A 19,620-nucleotide genomic window follows, 5' to 3' on the forward strand; every position below is an offset into this window, starting at 1 on the left:
TGTACTAAAGTGTGAATTTTATTACTGGCTGGTAAGGTGATCTCAATTAAAACACTCTGCTAGATCAGGGGATCCTGCCCATAACAAAGCAAGTGGTTTTAGAAATGAGTTACCATAATAGAGCCTGATTTTCTACTGCCTGCATGATCCTTCCAGTCAGATGTTCAACATACAAGCTAAAATTTTTTTCCCTTGTACAAATCCTGTTGTTGCCAAGTAATAAGCCAGGTTCACATTTCACAGCAGAAATGGATCCTGCAAGTTTTGATCAGCAGCTGTAAGCCATAGCTGTCAAGGAAAAAAAAAACAAAACCAAACACATGACTGCACATCAAGCGCTCTAAAACTCCAGCCATAACTTACACCTGGCTGAGTCGAAGGCACAGACACCAACAGCAGGAGAACCAGTGCTAAGTCAGATCAAGCATGCAAGGTCCTGTTATTCCCAGTTCCCAAGGGGCTGTTTTTCAGGCACACAGCAGAGATAAAGCCACGAACTCCTTGCTGTCGCAGTAGATTGAACACTGCCAAGGGCCCTTCCAGCTGCTCGGAAGCCACGCTGTTCTGCTATTCCACAGCCACACAACAGTCCAGCAGGCACAGCTACCCACTGCCCCTTTCCTTGAAAGGGATTAAACTTGCCCCCACAGGGGACAGTAACCTGTTAGGGAATCCCTCGCTGCTCCTCGTGGGAGTGATGATGGAAAGTGAAGGTGACGGCGGCGTCCCAGGCAGCCTTCAGCACTGAGTCCTGCAGCCCCCGCTTATCCGCACAGTGGTGCCACTGGGACAGGTCCGAGGTGCAGTCGGAGCCTTCGGGAGGGGGCCGTACCTGGTGTCCGTTCACACAGCGCCGGCACTTGATCCTGGAACACAGTCGGTGCGAGATCAGTGCAAGGCTCCTCTGCTGCTTCAGTGTATGGGTTGTTTAAAAATGCAGCCTGGGAAAATTTGGATTAACTCCCCCTCCACCTGTAACACCAACAACTGGATTTCCAGTTTCTGAATTACTACCGTGTTTCATTTAAACACACAGTTACCTTCTGGTGCATGTGACAAATACAGAGTGACTCATGCATTTTGGAAAAACCAGAGGTTCTGTTTCTAATGGCACTCCCTCTCCACATTTAACCACATGGGAATAGTCCAGCAGGACCCAAAGGAAGTTGAGGTGGAGTTTCCCTGGAAAGGTGTGGGACGTTGCTTAGAGCAGCTCTGGAGTGACTGCTGCTAACTCCTTCTTAGTGCTGCATCAGGATTCCTGAACTCAAAAGAGCACACCATGCTCCAAAATGCTCCATCCTGGCTCCCACTACAGCCACCAGGTTGTGCTTGGGCTGTTTTGGAGATGCCCTACTGAGCTGTCACATAAGGAGACAAAGAGCAGCAGCAGCCCTGCCAGCAAGGGCTGTTGCCATGCAGACTGGATACCGACACTGAGCTAAGCTTTGAGTCAGCTTAAAACTAATCCTCTTCACTTCTTGGCTGAACTAAGAATCTTAACCTTCACAGTGAAGCATTTTTCCTGCACTCCCTATTCTCTTCCTGGTGGCTACAATATCACAGGTCTCAGGAGTGGGGGAGAAGGGCAGACAACGGAGGATTGTTTTAGTCCCCGGAAGAGCACCTGGGTTGGCTTCATGAATTCTTAGCAGATAGAGAAGCCCTAGCAGTGGGAAGCAGTTTAGCATTTGGAGATCACAGACCAACAGGAAGAGAGTGACAAGAAAGGACCAGGTTGGGCTCCACCAATCTGAGCAGCTCTGATCCATTTCTCTCTTTTCACTAACTGCAGTATTTTACAGTTTCCAACCACAGGCAGCAACAAGATAGTTTGCTCACTTGTCCAGCCAGCACAGCTTTTCTAAGACAAGAAAAAGGGGGGACAGCAAGGAAGTGCTCATCCCCAGATAGTTAACAGCTTCAGAAGCAGAGACGCTTGGGGCCCCCTCTCTGAGTTTCCTCCTGCAGCCTGAGGAATCCCTGAATCACCAGACCAAACTGTGGAGTGGTTCTTTTGCTATCCCAGCCATTCATCACTCAGACTACTCACTTGTCATGGGTGTCACTGGTGGTGGTCTCATTCAGTGTGAAGAGCTCCTTCAGCTCCCCAAGGGAGAAGTGCCTTTCTACGTCCTGCTCTTCATCCACCACACAGCTGCTGAGGGCCTTCTTGTGGGTCTGGCGTTGGAATATCTTCTCCTCTATGGTCCCTGTCTACACGGGAGAGAGTCAGAGATGAAGCACAATTGGGACACCAGTGTTACAGGAGCCCTACATTGGGGATCAAACAGATCAAACAGCACTAAGCTGTCAGGAACCCTCAGTGCCTTGCCAAGCCAGTACAGATGACAGGCAAGTTTTACTATGCTGCACTCCAACCATGGCTATTTGGTTCCTGATCCAACCCCACTCTGCTTGTCCTTCACTGTGGCTACAGGAGTGGATCCAGTGGACATATGGATGAGGAAGAAGTGGAGCTACCACTCGTAGCTAAAGCTCAGACACTGTGCCAGGTTTTGCTGACAGGAAAGAAGGGAAAGGAGCTGAACAGCTACAGCTGCTCCCTGACAAAGAAATCCCAGCACAACCTTGCCAAAGCACAGCAACAAGGGCTAGCCCTGGGTGACACAAGCATCAGAAATATTTCCTGGCTCACCCACACACAGATCAATCACACCCTGTCTGGAGGGAGATGACTGCTTGTAAAACAGATGTGCAGAAAGCCCAGTGTGCTACATTTTGAAGGCAAAAATCTAAGAGCAAAATGTCTGTTTTGCAAACAAACATAATACCAAGGAGGGGGGTGATTAGCCATGTTTGCAGACTGGTTTCCTAATTCTAAAAGCAGTGCTTCCAAGTGCAGCCAGGTCAGAGAAGCAGCATAACTCCATTAGGAAGAGATGGGCAAACAATGTCTGTTTTGTTAAAGTAAAAATAATAATTGGTCAAGGAACCCAAGCTTACACTCAAAAAAAAACCCCAAACCCCCTCAAAATACACATTTAAAAAAAAAATAAAAAAGAAATCACAGCCTGAACTAATGGGAGATGAATGTGAACAAGGGCAGAGAAGGGACATTTCTGAGCAGTAATCACTACTGGCATTGCTGGAAAAAGTGTTACAGTAGTCTGAAAAGACTAGTCTCCTTCATGGTTTTCCACTACAGAGCAGCTACCCCACCTGCTAACTGGCAGCCCCATCCCAAATGCTGCTGTAATTCCAGGAATGTACCTGCTGTTTCTTAAGCACACGTACACCCAACTTAAACAGGCTGCAGCCTGAAAAACAGCAACTTTGGCATCAGACATCCCATGAAATTAAAGAAGTCAGATGCCTAAATGACTTCAAAGGAGCATCTCTTATCTGCAAAGCCACAGTTGTTTCTATTCCCCAGAAGCCAGACACTGTTAGAAACCAGGGGCTGCAGTAATGACCCTCCAAGCTAGAGCCTTCATGGTTTTCCATGGCAACACATCTAAGGGCAGGAAGCAATTAAGTTCCAATCAATTCTGGTCACCAACACAAAAAGAGTTCTTTCCCTCCTGGCCCAAATCACAGCAGCTGCAGCCTGGGCTGGCACCCAGAGCTCCATGTTGGGGAGGTGAGAGGAGCCTGACTCACCGAAAGCAGTCGGTAGATGTAGCACATCTTCTTCTGGCCATCCCGCCACACGCGAGCCATGGCCTGCTCATCGTTGGCCGGGTTCCAGTCGGGGTCGAACATCACCAGCCTGTTGGCCCCAATCAGGTTCAAACCACAGCCACCTGCTTTGCTGCTCAACATGAAGATGAACTCGGGGCTCTGGAAGAAGCCAGGCTTGGATTAGACCACAGAGGCAGCCACACTTTCACTTGCAGCTCTCAGAATTGGCAGGAGACCTGCTCACATCTGGCAGGTTCCACTCACCGAGGGGCTGTTGAATCGCTCCACAATCTTTGCTCTCTTTTTAATGGACATGGTGCCGTCCAGCCGGACATATAAATACCTAGAACAGCATTTACTACAATCAGACTGCTGCCATCTTTAGAGCATCCTGCTTATAAGAGAAAAATCTGTCAAAACCAGCCCTGTAATGGGCTTTAGGAACTTTTGCAGAGGGCCAGAGATTTTCTGCTAAGTGACCCCAGCAGATAAAGCTCAAGCCACAGTAGTTCCAGTTCAGGAACACCTGAGGTAAAAGAGATCATAAGTTCCTGCTGATAGAAAGTGTAGAAATAGACAGTTCTTTTACAGTGTAAGCTGCAAGTACAGTCTCACAGGATTAAAAAAGCAAAGCCCAAAGACAAACCTTCTGCTCCTGCAGAGCTTTTCAAATAGATCCAGTGTCTGAGTGTAGTTAGACACTAAAACCACCTTGTCACTACTGGTGCTTTTGGTGACAGCAAGGATGTAATCCAGAACCAGCATCTTTCCTGGATAAAAATGAAAGAAAGAAAAAGCTAGAGCAGAAGCTCCCAAATTCCAGACCTTGGAAGGGCACTTGGATAAGATGCTAAATACAGTCTCATGGCTGCCTGTGCTAGTCAGCACATCTGTACTGTTGAGTTCCACAGTACCTGAAAGCTGGGGCTCCACAGATTTGGTGCTGTAGCCAGCAGGGAACAAGTCCAGGGCTCCCATAAATCCTTCTTCCTCTTCCACACACTTATCATGGATAAGAGCAGGGTCTGGAGAATAAACAGAGCTCAGAAACTGTGGAGTGCACAAGGGAGACCCAAAAAAACCCCACCCACAGTGCAAAACCCAAAGCCACTACATGACTGGAACAACTCACGATTACAGAGCTTCTTCAAGGAAGTGATGGAAGAGAGAGATGACACACTGATTTTGCCCTCCTTCAGCTCCTCCACTGGCTTGGCTTGCTTCAGGAAGTTCTTGTACAGCTCAGCCTGCAGAGGTGTCAGTCTGAAAGAGAACAAGAGCTCTGCAGTCTCAGCCTGCACCCAAACCAAAGCCCATCCTGCTCCACCTGCACAGTGTGTTCCTTTCAGCTTCATTTTTTTTAGCTACAGTATGGACAGATAAGAACAACCCCCAAAGCTGCTGGTAGAGCATTGCTATCTCAGCCCAGAGCTGGAAGAGAAGCTTGCAGATGCTCTGCACAGCCCAGGGTTCTGCTGCACACCACCAGAACACCAGAACCACCAGTTGTGGGTTGTCCATCCTGGCTTCAGGAGGAAAAGCAACATATTGCCAATGGCTACAACTTCATTCCTAGAGGGAAGCAGTCACAAGAACTGAAGGGCTCTTCCTGTTGCTCATCCCATTTCCCAGGCACAGTGCATGCTTTTTGGTACCTGCAGCAGACCACCTGCTCAATCTTCACTGGCAGGTATTTGGACAGGATGTCTGAAGTTCTTCGAATTAAACATCTGCAGGGAGAGAAATTAAGATCAGATGCTTGGATGACATCAAACCCCTGTTTTATCACTAGTTTTCTTCATGTGGTCAAAACACAGTCCCTTTGACATCTTATCTGCAAAAGTCTGTGACAGTCTAACACATGGCAAAGGCCAGACACCCACCATCCACACGAAGCCATGGTACAGAGCTCAGTATAACCCACTGTCTTTGACAGACTTCCAAATGTGGTTCATGAAATTTGGAGGGCTCAGGCTTGATTCCACCTAACAGAGCTCAATCACTTAGAAGAGAATCTCTGTTCTTCCTCAAAATACCTCACAGTTTGAGCTACAAAGACCAGTAGCATGGACAGCAAACAAGGACAGGAATTAACCATCACACACTGTAGGCATAACCCAAATTACAAGCAGGCAGCTCCCCACTTAGTAGCCATCCTCAGCCAAGATGGGTTCATTGCCTGGCCCAAGGTTTCAGCAAAGGGCAAATTCCTTTGGGGCTCTGGAAATGCCCCATGGAGCAGCTCTACCACACTTAAGAAAAGATGGGATGAATTAGCAAAAGTGCTGAACTGAGCAACTAGAATAAGAGGTGCAGAAACCCAGTTCTGCCAGGAAACATCAAAAATATGTTACAAAACCTATAGAAGAAAGCAGGGATGTTATGACAGCCCCAAAATCTGTCAAAGGCTGGTAAATAAAGGAATAATCTGATCTCCAAACCCATAAGCAGTAGGATGAAAAATAATAGGCTTAAACTGCAGTAAGGGAGATTTATGTTATACATTAAGAGCATTTTCTAACTGCAAAGACAGTGATGCCCTGGAAAAGGTGTCCTAGGGAATTGCAAGGTCTTCAGTGCTGGGTGGGGGCTAAGTAAGAAATGGTTTAGGCCTAACACCTTCTACCTTAGGACAGCAAGATGGATTAGATGCCTTCTCTGGTGCCCTTCCAGCCTTACACCTGTGATTCCACATGTCATTGCATCACCATCCCACTTGCAATTCCTACCAAATTTATCAGATTCATCTGTTACTACTTATGTGCTTCATCTTCCCTATTTGTGTACTATGACTGTTGCACAATAAAGGAAGGGACACAGATCTCAACAGAGCCAGCCACAAGCATTCCTGAACACACTTTTACACCCCTTATCCATCAACTATAAAAAGAAATGAATGCACCTAAGGAATAAAAGGTCTTCTCCTCCCAACCTTTCCTTTTTCTTACACTTCTGAGTCAACGTCAGGACTGTCTCTACAGAGAGACTGTACTCAGTGTGAAATTCAATTTATCATGACTATGCACTATCGTATTTGTGATGGTTGCAAATGATTGGTTTAAAAACAAAACGCAAGAAACAAATTAAAAAAATTAGAAAAAAAATGAAGACACCAGCAATGCTGAGAATTCAAGAGCCTTTTCTATAAAAAGCTCTTAAAGCCAAGCAACTGCCAGCAGATGTGAATAAACTGGTTGTATTCACGAAAACAGGTTTAAACAAATATAAAAAAATCAAAACCAAAGGTAAGTAAGACAGCATTTTACATCACAGAGGTGCTTCTTGGCAAACAGAAGTCCCATCTCTAACAACAGTAGTCTGTCCTCTTAGCCCAAGAGAGCCAACACAACAATCAAAGTGTGAGCTGGACTCTTTTGGGTCTTGGGCAATCAGCAGCACAACTGAGTGACATTCCTTATACTCCACCTGCTACTCAACATCTGGGCTGGATGGATCTCAAGTCTGACCCAGCCTACACTTGTAGTTATCTTAACAGAAATAGAAGGATGCTGGCTGATTATTCAGATCCCAGGAGAAAACAGAAACATAAGAGTCAAATAACGATTCAGTACCTCAGGGTACTGCTTGGGGGTGACTGCAGCTGACTGTACCACACCAGTACTGTTTTCCAGATTAAAGCTACATGCTATATAGATCTCTTATGCAATAAATACTTGCACAATCACTTACTGAATAGACGTAAATGGCAAGAGAATTCATTGCAGCTACAACTGTAATTTGGAAAGATAGCAGGGCTTATGCAAAGGGCTTATGCAAAAGCTCTGCAAAGAGAAGAGGGATGAAGTTCACCTGTTCACAATACTGATTAGCTCTTTAAGCCTCTCTTCTCCCTTGTGTCTCTCAGCTTCACTTGCATCCGCATCTCTGCCTTTCAAGATGGGCATTTCAAAATGTCTTTTAAATTCCTGTGCAGTACCTGTACAAAACAGAAGTGAGAATGTGAGAACTTCTACCAAATAACCTTTGATCAGTATCCCACAGCACCAGTTATCACACTCCAAGCACGGAGTCCACCAGATAAAACAAACCCTCATCCCATCCACATGACTTGTTTTTCTTTCTAGCCAGGAAAAAAAGATTGAAACAAGGCAGGCAAATGAGTACAACAGAAAATCATTTTGTACTCCAACAACAATGCACAGCCAAAGGTCACACAATTTCATTTAAACCATCAGGCACATACTGTTTTTGTTCACATCCCAGCTGTACTTTTACTCCCAGATTTTGTCCTTGCAAACAAACAGCACAGGCATTACGTGTCCCTACTCCAAAATTATCTGTAATCAGTTGCTTATTACTGGTCACAGGCTGAAAGTGGGAAAAATGACTACTGCATGCATGCAGCTTTGCTGCAGTAGTTCCACTATTAACCTCATCCCAGGAAGAACGAACTGGAAGTACAGGGAGACTAATCTTGCCCAGAGTACAGGTCAAGGGGGAGGTGGGTGAAATCACATCAGCTCCCTGTAATAACTACCCAAAATTGAAGCACATGGAACAAGCAGATGTAGAACATCTCCCACCCCATTCCATCCTTTCCTTGAGAACTCCTGGGGGCAGAACAGCTGAACAGAAAAAGATACGGCCCAAATATTGCTTGTAAGACTAATAATTCAATGAACTGTGTTTAATCCAAGTTGTGCATGCACTAGAATTAATGAGAAGCCTCTTGGACTGGATGCTCAACAACCTGAGACAATCATGTGTGAGGAGTTATAGCAACAAATAAGTGATTTACACATTTGTTTATTTTAATTCCTTGGCAGAAAGAAAATGACCTCTCGACAAAGACAAGCTGTTCCACACTGAAAAGGAGTAGACCTGCTCCCAATGATACAGGAGAGGATGCAAAAACTACTTTGCTTTTAAAATGAAAAGAGAGCTTGCAGACATAAGAAGAGCACAGAAACCAGAGACAGAAAATTTCAGTCTGCTACCAGCAGTTGTAAAAGGTGTTTGACCCTGAAAACTCACACTAAACAGTATCTTTTCTCCAGACTCTTTTCTATCTCAGATGAAGTTAGTCCTATATTCATAGGCCTCCCCTGCCTTAAAAAACAAGAGCAGTCTTAACTCCAACTGCTAGACATCACCCTCAGCTTTCTCTGAGAGTATCTGAAAATGGGATGGCAGACTGCCAGAAATTTGGGCTTTGTTGTCTAACTCTCCCACAAGGTACATCATTCCACCTTGCACCAATCACTTCATCCCCCTGATGGGGATGAGAGTAGGGAAAAGCTGTCTCCCAGGCTGCCTCTATACTCAACGCAGACAGAATGTCACGTCAAACCCTCCTCATCATGGAGCCTCTCTCCTACAAAGACATCATTCCTGGCTTAGGTTTCTGAATTTGCTATAACCTGGGAGTGTTGTGGCAAGTACCATTAGGGGCTGGACCTTCCTGCCCAGCAATTCCAGTGGTATCTCCAAGGTCTTACTGTCAGAGAAACTCCTGGCCTATGTGGACATTTCAGCTGACCATTACAGCTACTCAAGGCCAGCCACGTAGCACTCAGGTTCATATATTCATTTCACCTTAATTGATTTCCCTTCCAAAATACCTGTTACACTGGTGTACTTTAAATTACAGTCTTCTTGAAACAGAGCTCTGATGATATACAGCCTCTAGAACAGAGGACCTTGATCTAGACTTTCTGGATACAAACTGAGAATAAGTCTCATTGAATCACAGAATGGTTTGGGTTGGAAGGGACCTTGGAGACCATCTAGTTCCAAGCCCCCTGCCATGGCCTTTCCTCCCACTAATGTCTCAGTTGTTGCTGGCCAGCAACTCCCCCTCCCTGGCATCTCTCACACATTCCCCTCTTACCAAGGATGCCCGAATTGACGAAGTGCACCAGGCTGAAATACTCAAGCAGGTCGTTCTGAATGGGGGTGCCCGAGATCAGGACTCGTCGGGGTGTGTTTAGGCTGTTGAGAGCTTGGTAAGTTTGGTTTTCAGAGTTCTTCAGTCTGTGGCCCTTTAAAAAACAGAAAAAAAGGAATTAAGCTGATAAATCCAGCGGCCCTGTTGGGAAGCAGCTTGGAGAGCCTCATCAACACTGATATGCTGTATCTCCCACAAGCCATCTCATCATTTTTCCTATTCCCAGTAATGGAGTAAGTGTTGCAACAGACTTCTTTCAAAGGCAAGAATCTGGTGGAAAACCTGAAGCCATTATGCGAGGAAACATGACATTACAAGCTTGCCAGACCAGGAATATATGAGTCACACCGAGGCAAGAAGGCCTACCATGAAAATAACAAGCACCACATGGTATAAGAACTGTTTCCTGTTCAAGGACAAGGATTTTTTCAGCTATTTTTTCACCAGGCACTGAACTCTGGACCAATAAAACTGCTTCACGCAAAATCAAGATCACAAGCAATTCAGTCCACCTATATATCCAGGATTGCCAGACCTTTGAACACCAATAAAAAGAGGTTCTGCACCTCTTACAGGGTAATCTGAATAAGGCCCCATTTCTCGTGCCTGATAAAAGCAACTTTATTGGCATCTGAGTGCTACGTAGGACAAAGCACAAGTGATAAGATGCTCCTTCCAAGTGCCAAACCACATCAGAGATGAGTATTTATTGAAAGCACACAGAAGACACAAGGCCAAGGACATGCATTCCCAGCCTCCCTACTGCTGGCCCCATCCCAGGGGCACTGAGAAGTACGGGCAGTTACGGACTCAGTAGATAAAAGGTGTATGGGAATTGCACTCATGAGGACGTTTGTTCTTTATAAGCTCCTCTCAGCACTGTTAGCAAGTACAAAGCCACACCACTGGGTGGCACCACTATTTAACAAATCCCCTCTATCAGGCAGTTGTGGACACCTCAACAGCCACCGAGGCCCCAGATGGATCATTTCAAGGAGGCAGAGGACATTTGTTTTATTTTGTCCTTCAAAGCATCTCTGGCTCTCACTACCTATAAATAGGGAACTATAAACGAAAAAAACAACTCGATTTCAGCCAAGTGAAAGCAGAGCTTGACAACACAGGCTTGGCAAAGCTTGATCCAGCAGTTGGCGAGCTGGGAGTCGTGCCAGCTCTGTTTCCTCTTGAACAAACAGCATGAGGTGACTCCTTACCCAGCTCTCGTACTTCCACCCCAAGCATGAGACAACAGAGAGGGGAAAGAGGGTCCTGCCATGGGAGTGCTCTTTGAACTCCCCCACAGGCACAGAATAAGATGGCCAGATAACATGGCTGACAGCAGCCAACACCACACACAAGAGACAAATCCCAGAATTATTTAGACTGGGAGAGACCTTCGGGGTCTCCAGTCCAACTCCTTGCTCCAAATAGAGCCAAGTTAAAAATTACTGGGAAGAACACAAGGCAGGCCAAACAGAAAGTATTTCTCACTTGAGTACAGACAAAACCAAATGAAACCCAGATCAGTGAGCCAGGGCCAGGATCTCTGACTATGAACCCAACACAGTCAGGCAGGCAGTGGACCTCCTTTCTGCTATGCATTTCACACTGAGAGGGCCCTAGCAGGTGCCCCCACCCTGCCCAGGACCTACAAAGCAGCCACAGTTACCACCAACTGGATTTTCCTCATATCTTGGCTCACAAAGACACCCTCTCTTGTTCAGGCTCACAGAGTCTGGTTGATCTGGTTACTCAGAGCCTCTCAAACACCAGAATGGGTGTTGTCCACAGCTAAGCCTTGTTTCCCACTGTACACTTCCCTTTTAAGAAAGCAGATCAGGTTTCACCCAGATCTTAAGAAAATGCCAGGAATGGATTCTCCTTAAAGATGCCCCAGTACCTCATCACATATGACCAGCCCAACACTGCCCTTCTGTAACACCTCGGCGTGGAGTCGGAAGGTTTCATAGGAGATGATCAGGATGGGTGAAGGCACTCGCAGGCCACGCTGGTTCATAAAGCCAACTGCAGATGGAAAAGAGGGGAAGAAAAAAAAGAAGGATGATGAAAACTAATAGAGAGTCAAATAGTCAAAATTTCTGCCTTAAAAATCTAGGAAAACCTGCCTGTTTCAACTACTCTGCAGTATCCCTTCCCACACATGTATATCCATGCTCCTCTCCCCACACTGTTCCCATTTCCATTCCTCTCCCACCTCCTTTCCTGCCTTGTGGCTTGAGCAAAGTAAGAGGCACTGGGACTGCCTTAACGTTACACAACTGGATCTGGATTATTCCAAAAGATCAACTATTACTAAACGTGCAAGGGTCTGATCTAAACATGTCAGTGGAAAGACTTTAATCAGTCTCCAGAGCTCTAGTGACAGCTCAGAGAAGCTGCCGTGGGCTTCTCCCAATGCAAGATTTTGACCTAAACCAGCCAAATGCACAGTTTGCAAACATTTCTGTACCTAGTTTACGGTCAATCTCTTCTTTGGAGCCTCCATCAATGGCCAGTGGCTGGATCCTTCCTCCCAGCCATTTCTCCACCTCGTTGTACCAGTTTCTCACCAGGCTGGAGGGAGACACCACCACGGCTTTCTCGATTTCAGGCTTGCAGTCTGGGCTCTGCCGGAGGAGCGTCCACATGAGTGTGATGCACTGCAGAGTTTTGCCCAGCCCCATTTCGTCTGCCATGATACAGCCATGGCTCCCGGGGATCCGCCGGCTCGTCACACAGTCCCACAGGAATTTCACTCCCTGCCAAGAAATTGTTCTCTCAGAGCAGGATGGGGACACCAGCGGAGTGATGACTTCATTACCACAATGCACAGGAGTGATACTGCAACAAGCAGCACAGACACACATCCCTGGGGAACATGCAGTGTTCTAATGAGACAGAGGGAAATCACTCGAGACGCAACTAAAATGCGGCCACCTCTGGTTTGGAACAACATTGCTGGTGCCAACATGTGCCTCATAACATGCAGGAAATCATACTACATTTTAATTGTACAGTTATAACTAGCTTCCTGACATGAATTCCCAGAAATTTCTACCCTTGACTGCATTAGGCAGGCCCAGGCCATAAATTAACATGCATTGATCACTTCAAAGAGGTTAATCATCTTAACGACACCCAATTAGGTAATTTTAAAAGCACAGAATTATAGAGTGAGCAGAATTGTTTCTGCTGCCCGATTAATTCCCAGAATACTCTTAGCAGCCTTCATCACTTCTGCCTAGAACCACAATGACTCACCTGGGGGCTCAAGGTCCAAAGCAGATTTAGCTTTAGAGAAGGCACAGGGCTGAGGTTATAACCCACGTCACATGGTGGGAGAAGAGCTCAGCCCTGCATTAGCCTCTGACACATCACTGAGACAGATAAAAGGGGGGAAAAAAAAAAAAAGAGAAACATTCTGCAAAATGTTCCTCTACCATGTGATGATAAGAGAGTCAGAGAAAACCAGGGCATTGTGCTGGGAAAGTACAAGCTCCCTGCATTGTGTCAATAGAGCAGGGAGCGAGGAATACAACCTAAACACACCTGCACAGATTCACCCCTCTGTACTCTACTATTTAGGACTGGAAGATGGAGCACCTTCACTTGCATTCTCAAGTCCTTTTCTTTCTTTCTTAGGCCCTTAGCAACAGGCTAATGGAATGTATTTAAGCCAGTTGAACAATTATGACATATATTACTATCCACAAGCCCGCATTTGGCTGTGGATCCAGCACCTGGGCAAAAGTCACAACAAAGCTGGAGCAGAGCTGTACAACTCTCTAGGAGAATCACCTGCATAAAACAGCACAGGAATCGTAGCAGGCAGAGACTTACTCGTCAGACTAGAACAGAAGGTGTTGTACCAGAAATATCTACCTGCCAAAAAACAGCAGAGACACCAACATAACTTCGAGTACTTGACAAAAGCGCCAGCAGGAAGTAGCTCACATAAAACCAGAGTGCCTCCAGCCATGTAGCCAGGGACGAGCACTACACTGGGTCACAGGTTCAGGACCAGCTCTGAGATAAAAGTACAAGCTATGAGCAGCCTACAGCACCCTCAGAGCCATGTGAAGATCTGCCAGGCAGGGACATATCCAGCTTGACCTGCTTAGCCTGCAAGATCAGCAATCACAGCTTCCACCTGTGCTGCCTCCAGGCTTAAATGATAATATACTGCATCTGGGATGAACTTCTAACTGTCCAGATACCTACAGTGGGTATTTGGAGGTTTGTACCCTTTGTTGCCATATTATGATGTTGTACATATTTACAACATATTTTTTGGCACTGTCCACTGTCATGTGTGGGTCAGAGACAGCTCACACCTATAAAGGGCAGCCTCCAAATAAAGCATACTGAAGTAGGAACCTACTCCACATTTTGTCAGGAAACTTGGTACCAGAAAGAGGAACTTCAGTGTTTCCTGGCTCAGGAAGTGCAGATCCAATCGATTCTGCTGACCAGTAAAACAGTGGTGGGCAGTCTGTCCTGCTTGACTCAAGACTGGGCTGCAATAGAGTTTTTTGCAACTATATCCAATCAGCAGATCTCCATCTCCAGACATCAAGGTAAGTAAAGGCAGGACTTTCAGCCCCGACTCTTTGCTTAAAAAAGGAACAAAGAATATTGGCAGCATTCAGGCATCTAAGAGGATGGTTAAAACCAATGTTCAGCTCATATTTGCAACAGCCCAGAGTCTGTTAGACTGTCACAGACTGTCAAGTCTGTGAGGTCTATGCAGACCTGTAACAATTGCAGCAGAGGAACTGCAGCTTTTTGAAATGCACCAAGCCCTTCCACCACACCCTCAGGTCCCGATGGAAAACTTACTTCTCTCTGATGGGGTCGTAAAACACGGCTGAGGACAGGATCCACCACAACATGGACAGGTGCTTTGTCCCTGCAGGAGGCAGTCAAGGAAGAAGACTGTGATTAATGAACCCAGCACAGCATATGTTTAGGTTTTCTTAAATCTCACTGTTATCCTGAGGACTTCCCTCTGGTACAGGGGAAGTAACTGCCAACAAGAAAGTAAAAAATGGATTAATTCAGTTTTGAGAATGAAGTCACAGAGGCATGATCCACAGTCTAAGCTATCAGTGAAACCATGTATATGGGCTGTAGTTAAAACAAGGGCAGAATGTTGTTCAGAGACACAGTTAAAAAGTCATTATTGTTTTTCTTGTTTCGATAACAATATTGTAATTGTATTCCTGAAGAGACAAACCCCCTCCTCTGCCCATGAAGATCTAGCTGACAGCCCTTTTAAGTTATAACAGCAGCCTAAAAGAAACTACTTCAAAATTAAAACCATTAGGCAGCCTAACATTTGACTGTCAGTCATCTCCCTCTGTCCTTAGATGCTGATGTTTCCTGACTGACAGCTAAGCCATAGGATTTTCTAAACAGCTTCTCCATGCGTGCAGGCTCGTTCCCTGCAACAGATTTAAATTTTTGATGTGTGGGAGATGAAACAGCCTATGGAAGAACACAAACAATCCTGCATGGGTACATTCTTTCTTTGATTGTTACCATACCTGAACCAATTCAGAGGCAGAACACTTGGAAACAAACTTCCCTTGATGTTCAGACCCCAGCTCAAGCACGTTTGGGAGAAAAGCACACAAACCCACACCTAGGAGGAGGTCAGAGCTGCAGCATTTCTGCCAGGTGATGACTCACTTGTCTATTTTCAGCTGGTCATGGGCACTCAGCACCGGGGGCTCGTACAGAACCAGAGCTCCTTCCTCAAAGGGGTCATGGAGAGGACTCCTCGCTCCCGTCCGTTTGATCCCCAGCGCGCGCAAGCCCAGGGGCCCTGAAAGCGAAAAAAGGCACAACTCAAAGAACAACATCTTCCTGGAAGAGAGCTGAGCCTTGCAGGAGAGTTGGATTACGTTTAGGAACAGTGAATTAATTGGGTGCTGGAGTGGAGGTGCACGCACAGCTGGTGCAGACAGCAAACTAAGCAGGGCCATTGTTTGGCAGCGCTCTGTCGGCGCACAGCGGGAAGCTCTGCGGCAGGGAAGAACAGAACGAAGGAACAGAGGCAAAGATGGAGCAGTGGCACTGCTGCCCGAAGATGGTTGTTCTGGCTTTTTGAAAGCCAAGTAGGGCTCCAGAATGTGCACCTCAGCAGCTCAATAAATACACTCCCACATACAGTATATACTGGATCAAATCCCCTTTTGGGATCACCTAACCCAGACTTAGCCAGAGTTGCATCTCTGATGCAAGGTCAGGAATTGATCTTTAACAGTGATGAAGTTCTACAGTATCATACTTAGCATCATACTGCCACAACCTACTTGCTAGAGTAGAATAATATTCTAATATTATTTTCTCTCTGATGACTAACAGCAGATGTTTGACCCTGGAACCAATTTCTGTGAATAACAGAAACCAAGCTTGAGTCTCTTTTCCTAGTACTGTATTTTGATGTCACAGTTTTGGAACGGAGATGAACACAAAATGAGCATAAGAACAAAAAGAAATCCCTTTTCCCACCAAAACTCGGGCAACTGTGCTCCCAGGATTGATTTTGCTTGGAAAAGATTCAATCAGGGTCTATTTGTCTACTGCTTGCTAAGATTCCTTGCAAAACAGGAGTGTATCACAAACTGAGGCAGCAGTGCACACACACACCCCAAGAAAAGAGCACACTGAACAGCCACACTTCCCAATAAAGAGAGGAAGATAACAGTCAGAGAAAGCAGCTTTCAGTTATAGTTCTGTTTCAGCCTCCTGACAAATCCGCTTTTCCACAAAGCTAACTCTGCCAAACCCTTCTGGGGCTTGTCATTCCATATTCAGTGTCTGCTTACAGACATATTTTTATAACTAAAGTTTGAGCGAAACTGGTTGATCTGCATTTGAGTTTTTCAGCTGGAGGGTGAAGGGGAAGCAGGGGACACGAACAGGCCCGTTTGTTTCTGAGATCTTGTGTTTCACTGATTCAAACCAGCTGAGGCTTTGAACTTCAAAACTGTCTTGTTCTGAAGATCACCTTGAGGCTCAACACACCAAGCCAAGCAGAAATAAAACTGGCACACACGATCTCTTTCACCTCAGCCTTCTGTCTGTTAGTATCGTTATTTAAATGGTAAACCTTCGTGGCTTGGAATTCATCTTGCTTTTGTATTCGTGATATGGTGTAAAATCTCCTGGCACTACATCAAATGCATAGCAGTAAGACTACAAAATCCAATTCTGAAATGTAGGATTATCCAAACTAAACACTAGTAAGAAATATGAAGACTTTGCTAATATGCCAGTATTTTTCTTTCAAAATTAAGTCAGGATTTCTGGAACACATGCATCAGTGCAAAAAATAATAATAATCCCCACAGATGTATTTGACAGGCTAAGCATCATCTGTTTTACCCGAGTCAGCCAACACAGACAATCCTTAAACCTCCTCATCTTACCTTTATAATTTGGAATGGGGACTTTGAAGGGTTTGGACAAAATGCTGCGGATAAAAGCCTCCTAGGAATTCAGAAAGAAAACACATTTAAGAAGCCTGAAATCAGAGATTGCTCAAGAAGGCAAGTCCAGGACATTTTTCAAAAACTCAATTTTGCCAAGTGCTCAGAGTTCCTCTATTTAATCTATTCAAGCTTCAACTCCAACTATTTTCGAGAAAATCCAAAAGGATGAAAGTCACAAATCAGCACTATTCCCTTCACCAACTCCACTTTTCAAAATGATTTTCCTTTGGGTTTTCTAATGCATGAAATTGAACTCCCATCTTCCTAAATCCACCAGCTTTATTCATTTCTTTAAAAGCTATAGCTTCCCCCTGATTTGGTAATTCAGTCAGGCAACTCATTTCCTGTAAAGGGCCTGGGTTACCACTGCAGGAACATCCATGCTGGATCAGCAAGCACCCAGCCAGTCCAGCATCTGGTCTGCAGCAGTGGAAGCTCGGGGAGAACCAGGCAAGCAGCCAGCACTTGACCCACTTGGGGGGAAAGTGACCCATGTCCCTGGGCCCCACAAAACTCTCTCATTCAGGATTTCCACTACAGGAAGCTCCCCCACCACACCTCCTTCAATATTAAATGGCTGGAGCTGGCAAAAGACCCCGTGTGTGCATGTGTGTTGCTTCCATAATACCTCTGATTAAATGGGTTCATGGAAGCACTTGGACTTCCCTGATGGATGAGCACATGCTATGGGGTACCAGCAGCAACACCCACTCACGTGCTGAGCGCTGTCCAGGCAGTGGGGTCTGTTGGTCAGAGCAGCCAAGGGTTTTCGGAAAGGCGACCTGTAACATTCCCCGCTCTCCGTCTCCCTGCCGGCCTTCTGCTTCTTCCGAGCCTGGAAAACGGAACCGCAACAAAACAACTCAGGGGCATCTGGCGAGACCAGAAAGATGCATCGCTGTCACACCCAGTGAGCACCAAACCACACAGACCATCAGCCAGGCAGCTGAGCAGCTCTGAGCAGACACAACCACCATTCACCCCCACTGCCAAATAACGGAGCCGGCAGCACCACCAAGGTCACTGTGCCCTAAAGTTTAACCTACCTGAAGCTTAAAATACTCTTCTTAAAATATAAGAATATTCTTCTTAAAATATAAGAATATTCTTCTTAAAATATAAGAAAACAAGAACCACCTGCTACCCTGTAAAAGGGCAGGCTTGTCCACACTAAGATTAGTCCTCTCTCATCCCCCCCAAAAAAGCGGAATTAAGAAAAGGAAGGGTCAGTAGCAGAAAACAAACTACATGCATGTCCCCAGAGGCTCCCATGGCACCTGTTGTTGTGCAGGTGAAAGGCCTCACACTGAAACCTACATTTCAAACACTTAGAAAGGCATGAAAATAAACAAGTCACTGATCTGTTTCCAAACTTAACACAGTTAAGTCAGCTTCTTCAGCATCTTCAGCTAGAGGCATGGTTTCAACCACCTGCTGGCATAGAAAAATGGATTTGACACAGAAAACACTAGGTGAGAGTCTCTGACCCGTCTGACATAGAACATAATTGTAAATTAGGATTAGGGCTGGGACTAGTGTCATTATGAATGGCTAAACGAGGTCTTAACTGTGTCTTACAGATAATCAGCGAAATTGATGCTCCTGTGTCCTGTTACAAAAGACGTAACTTTCTGTTTTGTCTTAAACACTGACCTATTCCCAGTTACCCAGTCACCCGCCCCTTCGCAAAGCACTGGGAAGCTCTCCCGGGGACCAGTTTTTCCATAACCACGAGCATCATCGGCACACAACGAAACTCTTCCGTCAACCGCACGCCAAGACACAAACTTTTAACGCAGGTGGCGAAAACAGCATAAACGCGGGGACCGATGCCCAGAAGGAGGGGGAGGATCCGGCACCGGGGCGGGACTTGGATGCGCCGCCGCCGCCCCGCATCCCCCTGTCCACGGCTGCGGGGACAAGGGAAACACACACACACACACACACCCCGCACACCCCAAACCCCGCCGGGGCCCCTCGCTCACCGCCGGGGGGTGCCAGTCCTCCTCCTCTTCCTCCTCTTCATCGCCCGCCTTCCTCTTGGCCAGCTGGCTGGGGGCCAGGCTCCTCCTCTGGGACAGAGGCACAACACACGCGTTCACACAGAGTGAAGGGCCGGGGGACCCCGGCGCAGCCCCCCCGGCCCGGTGCCCCCCCACACACACTTACACCACCGCCCCCCCTTACCCACCATCGCCTCACGAATCCCAATTCCCGTCCCGGTCCCAGTCCCGGCCCGCGCGCGCCGCGCCGGTGGCGGGAAAAGCGGCGGGCCGGCCCCGCCCCACGGCAACAGGCGTGGCTAAGCGAGCGCCGATCCGCATCGACCCGCTCGGCGCTCTGCGCAGGGAGACGGGGAAGGGAAGGGGGAAAGGAAAGTGAAAGGGGGAAAGAAAAAGGGGGAAAGGAAAGGAAAAGGGAAAAGGAAGAGAAGGGGAAAAGGAAAGGGGGAAAGGAAAAGGGGGAAAGGAGGAAAGAAAAGGGGGAAGGAAAAGGGGGAAAGGAGGAAAGAAAAGGGGGAAAGGAGGAAAGAAAAGGGGGAAAGGAGGAAAGAAAAGGGGGAAAGGA

At 46.5% G+C, this 19,620-nt stretch overlaps 1 protein-coding gene across 1 annotated transcript; it reads right to left on the reverse strand.

Moving 5' to 3' along the window:
* Nucleotides 1–19,330, reverse strand: RAD54L (RAD54 like). The gene is made up of 18 exons (XM_027683311.1): nucleotides 19,244–19,330; nucleotides 19,038–19,124; nucleotides 17,768–17,887; nucleotides 16,990–17,050; nucleotides 15,245–15,380; nucleotides 14,393–14,462; nucleotides 12,024–12,312; nucleotides 11,454–11,578; nucleotides 9,497–9,647; nucleotides 7,456–7,582; nucleotides 5,301–5,375; nucleotides 4,778–4,908; nucleotides 4,560–4,670; nucleotides 4,292–4,415; nucleotides 3,910–3,988; nucleotides 3,625–3,804; nucleotides 2,054–2,217; nucleotides 1–866 (listed from the first exon to the last, which is right to left on the reverse strand). The coding sequence occupies exons 1-18, from the start codon at nucleotides 19,244–19,246 to the stop codon at nucleotides 665–667; spliced, it is 2,235 nt and encodes a 744-aa protein (XP_027539112.1). The 5' UTR covers nucleotides 19,247–19,330; the 3' UTR covers nucleotides 1–664.
* Nucleotides 19,331–19,620: the final 290 nt, after the last annotated feature.

This window comes from Neopelma chrysocephalum, unplaced genomic scaffold (genome assembly GCF_003984885.1).
Source record: "Neopelma chrysocephalum unplaced genomic scaffold, ASM398488v2 Primary Assembly neopelma1_64, whole genome shotgun sequence".
NCBI classification, from domain to species: domain Eukaryota; kingdom Metazoa; phylum Chordata; class Aves; order Passeriformes; family Pipridae; genus Neopelma; species Neopelma chrysocephalum.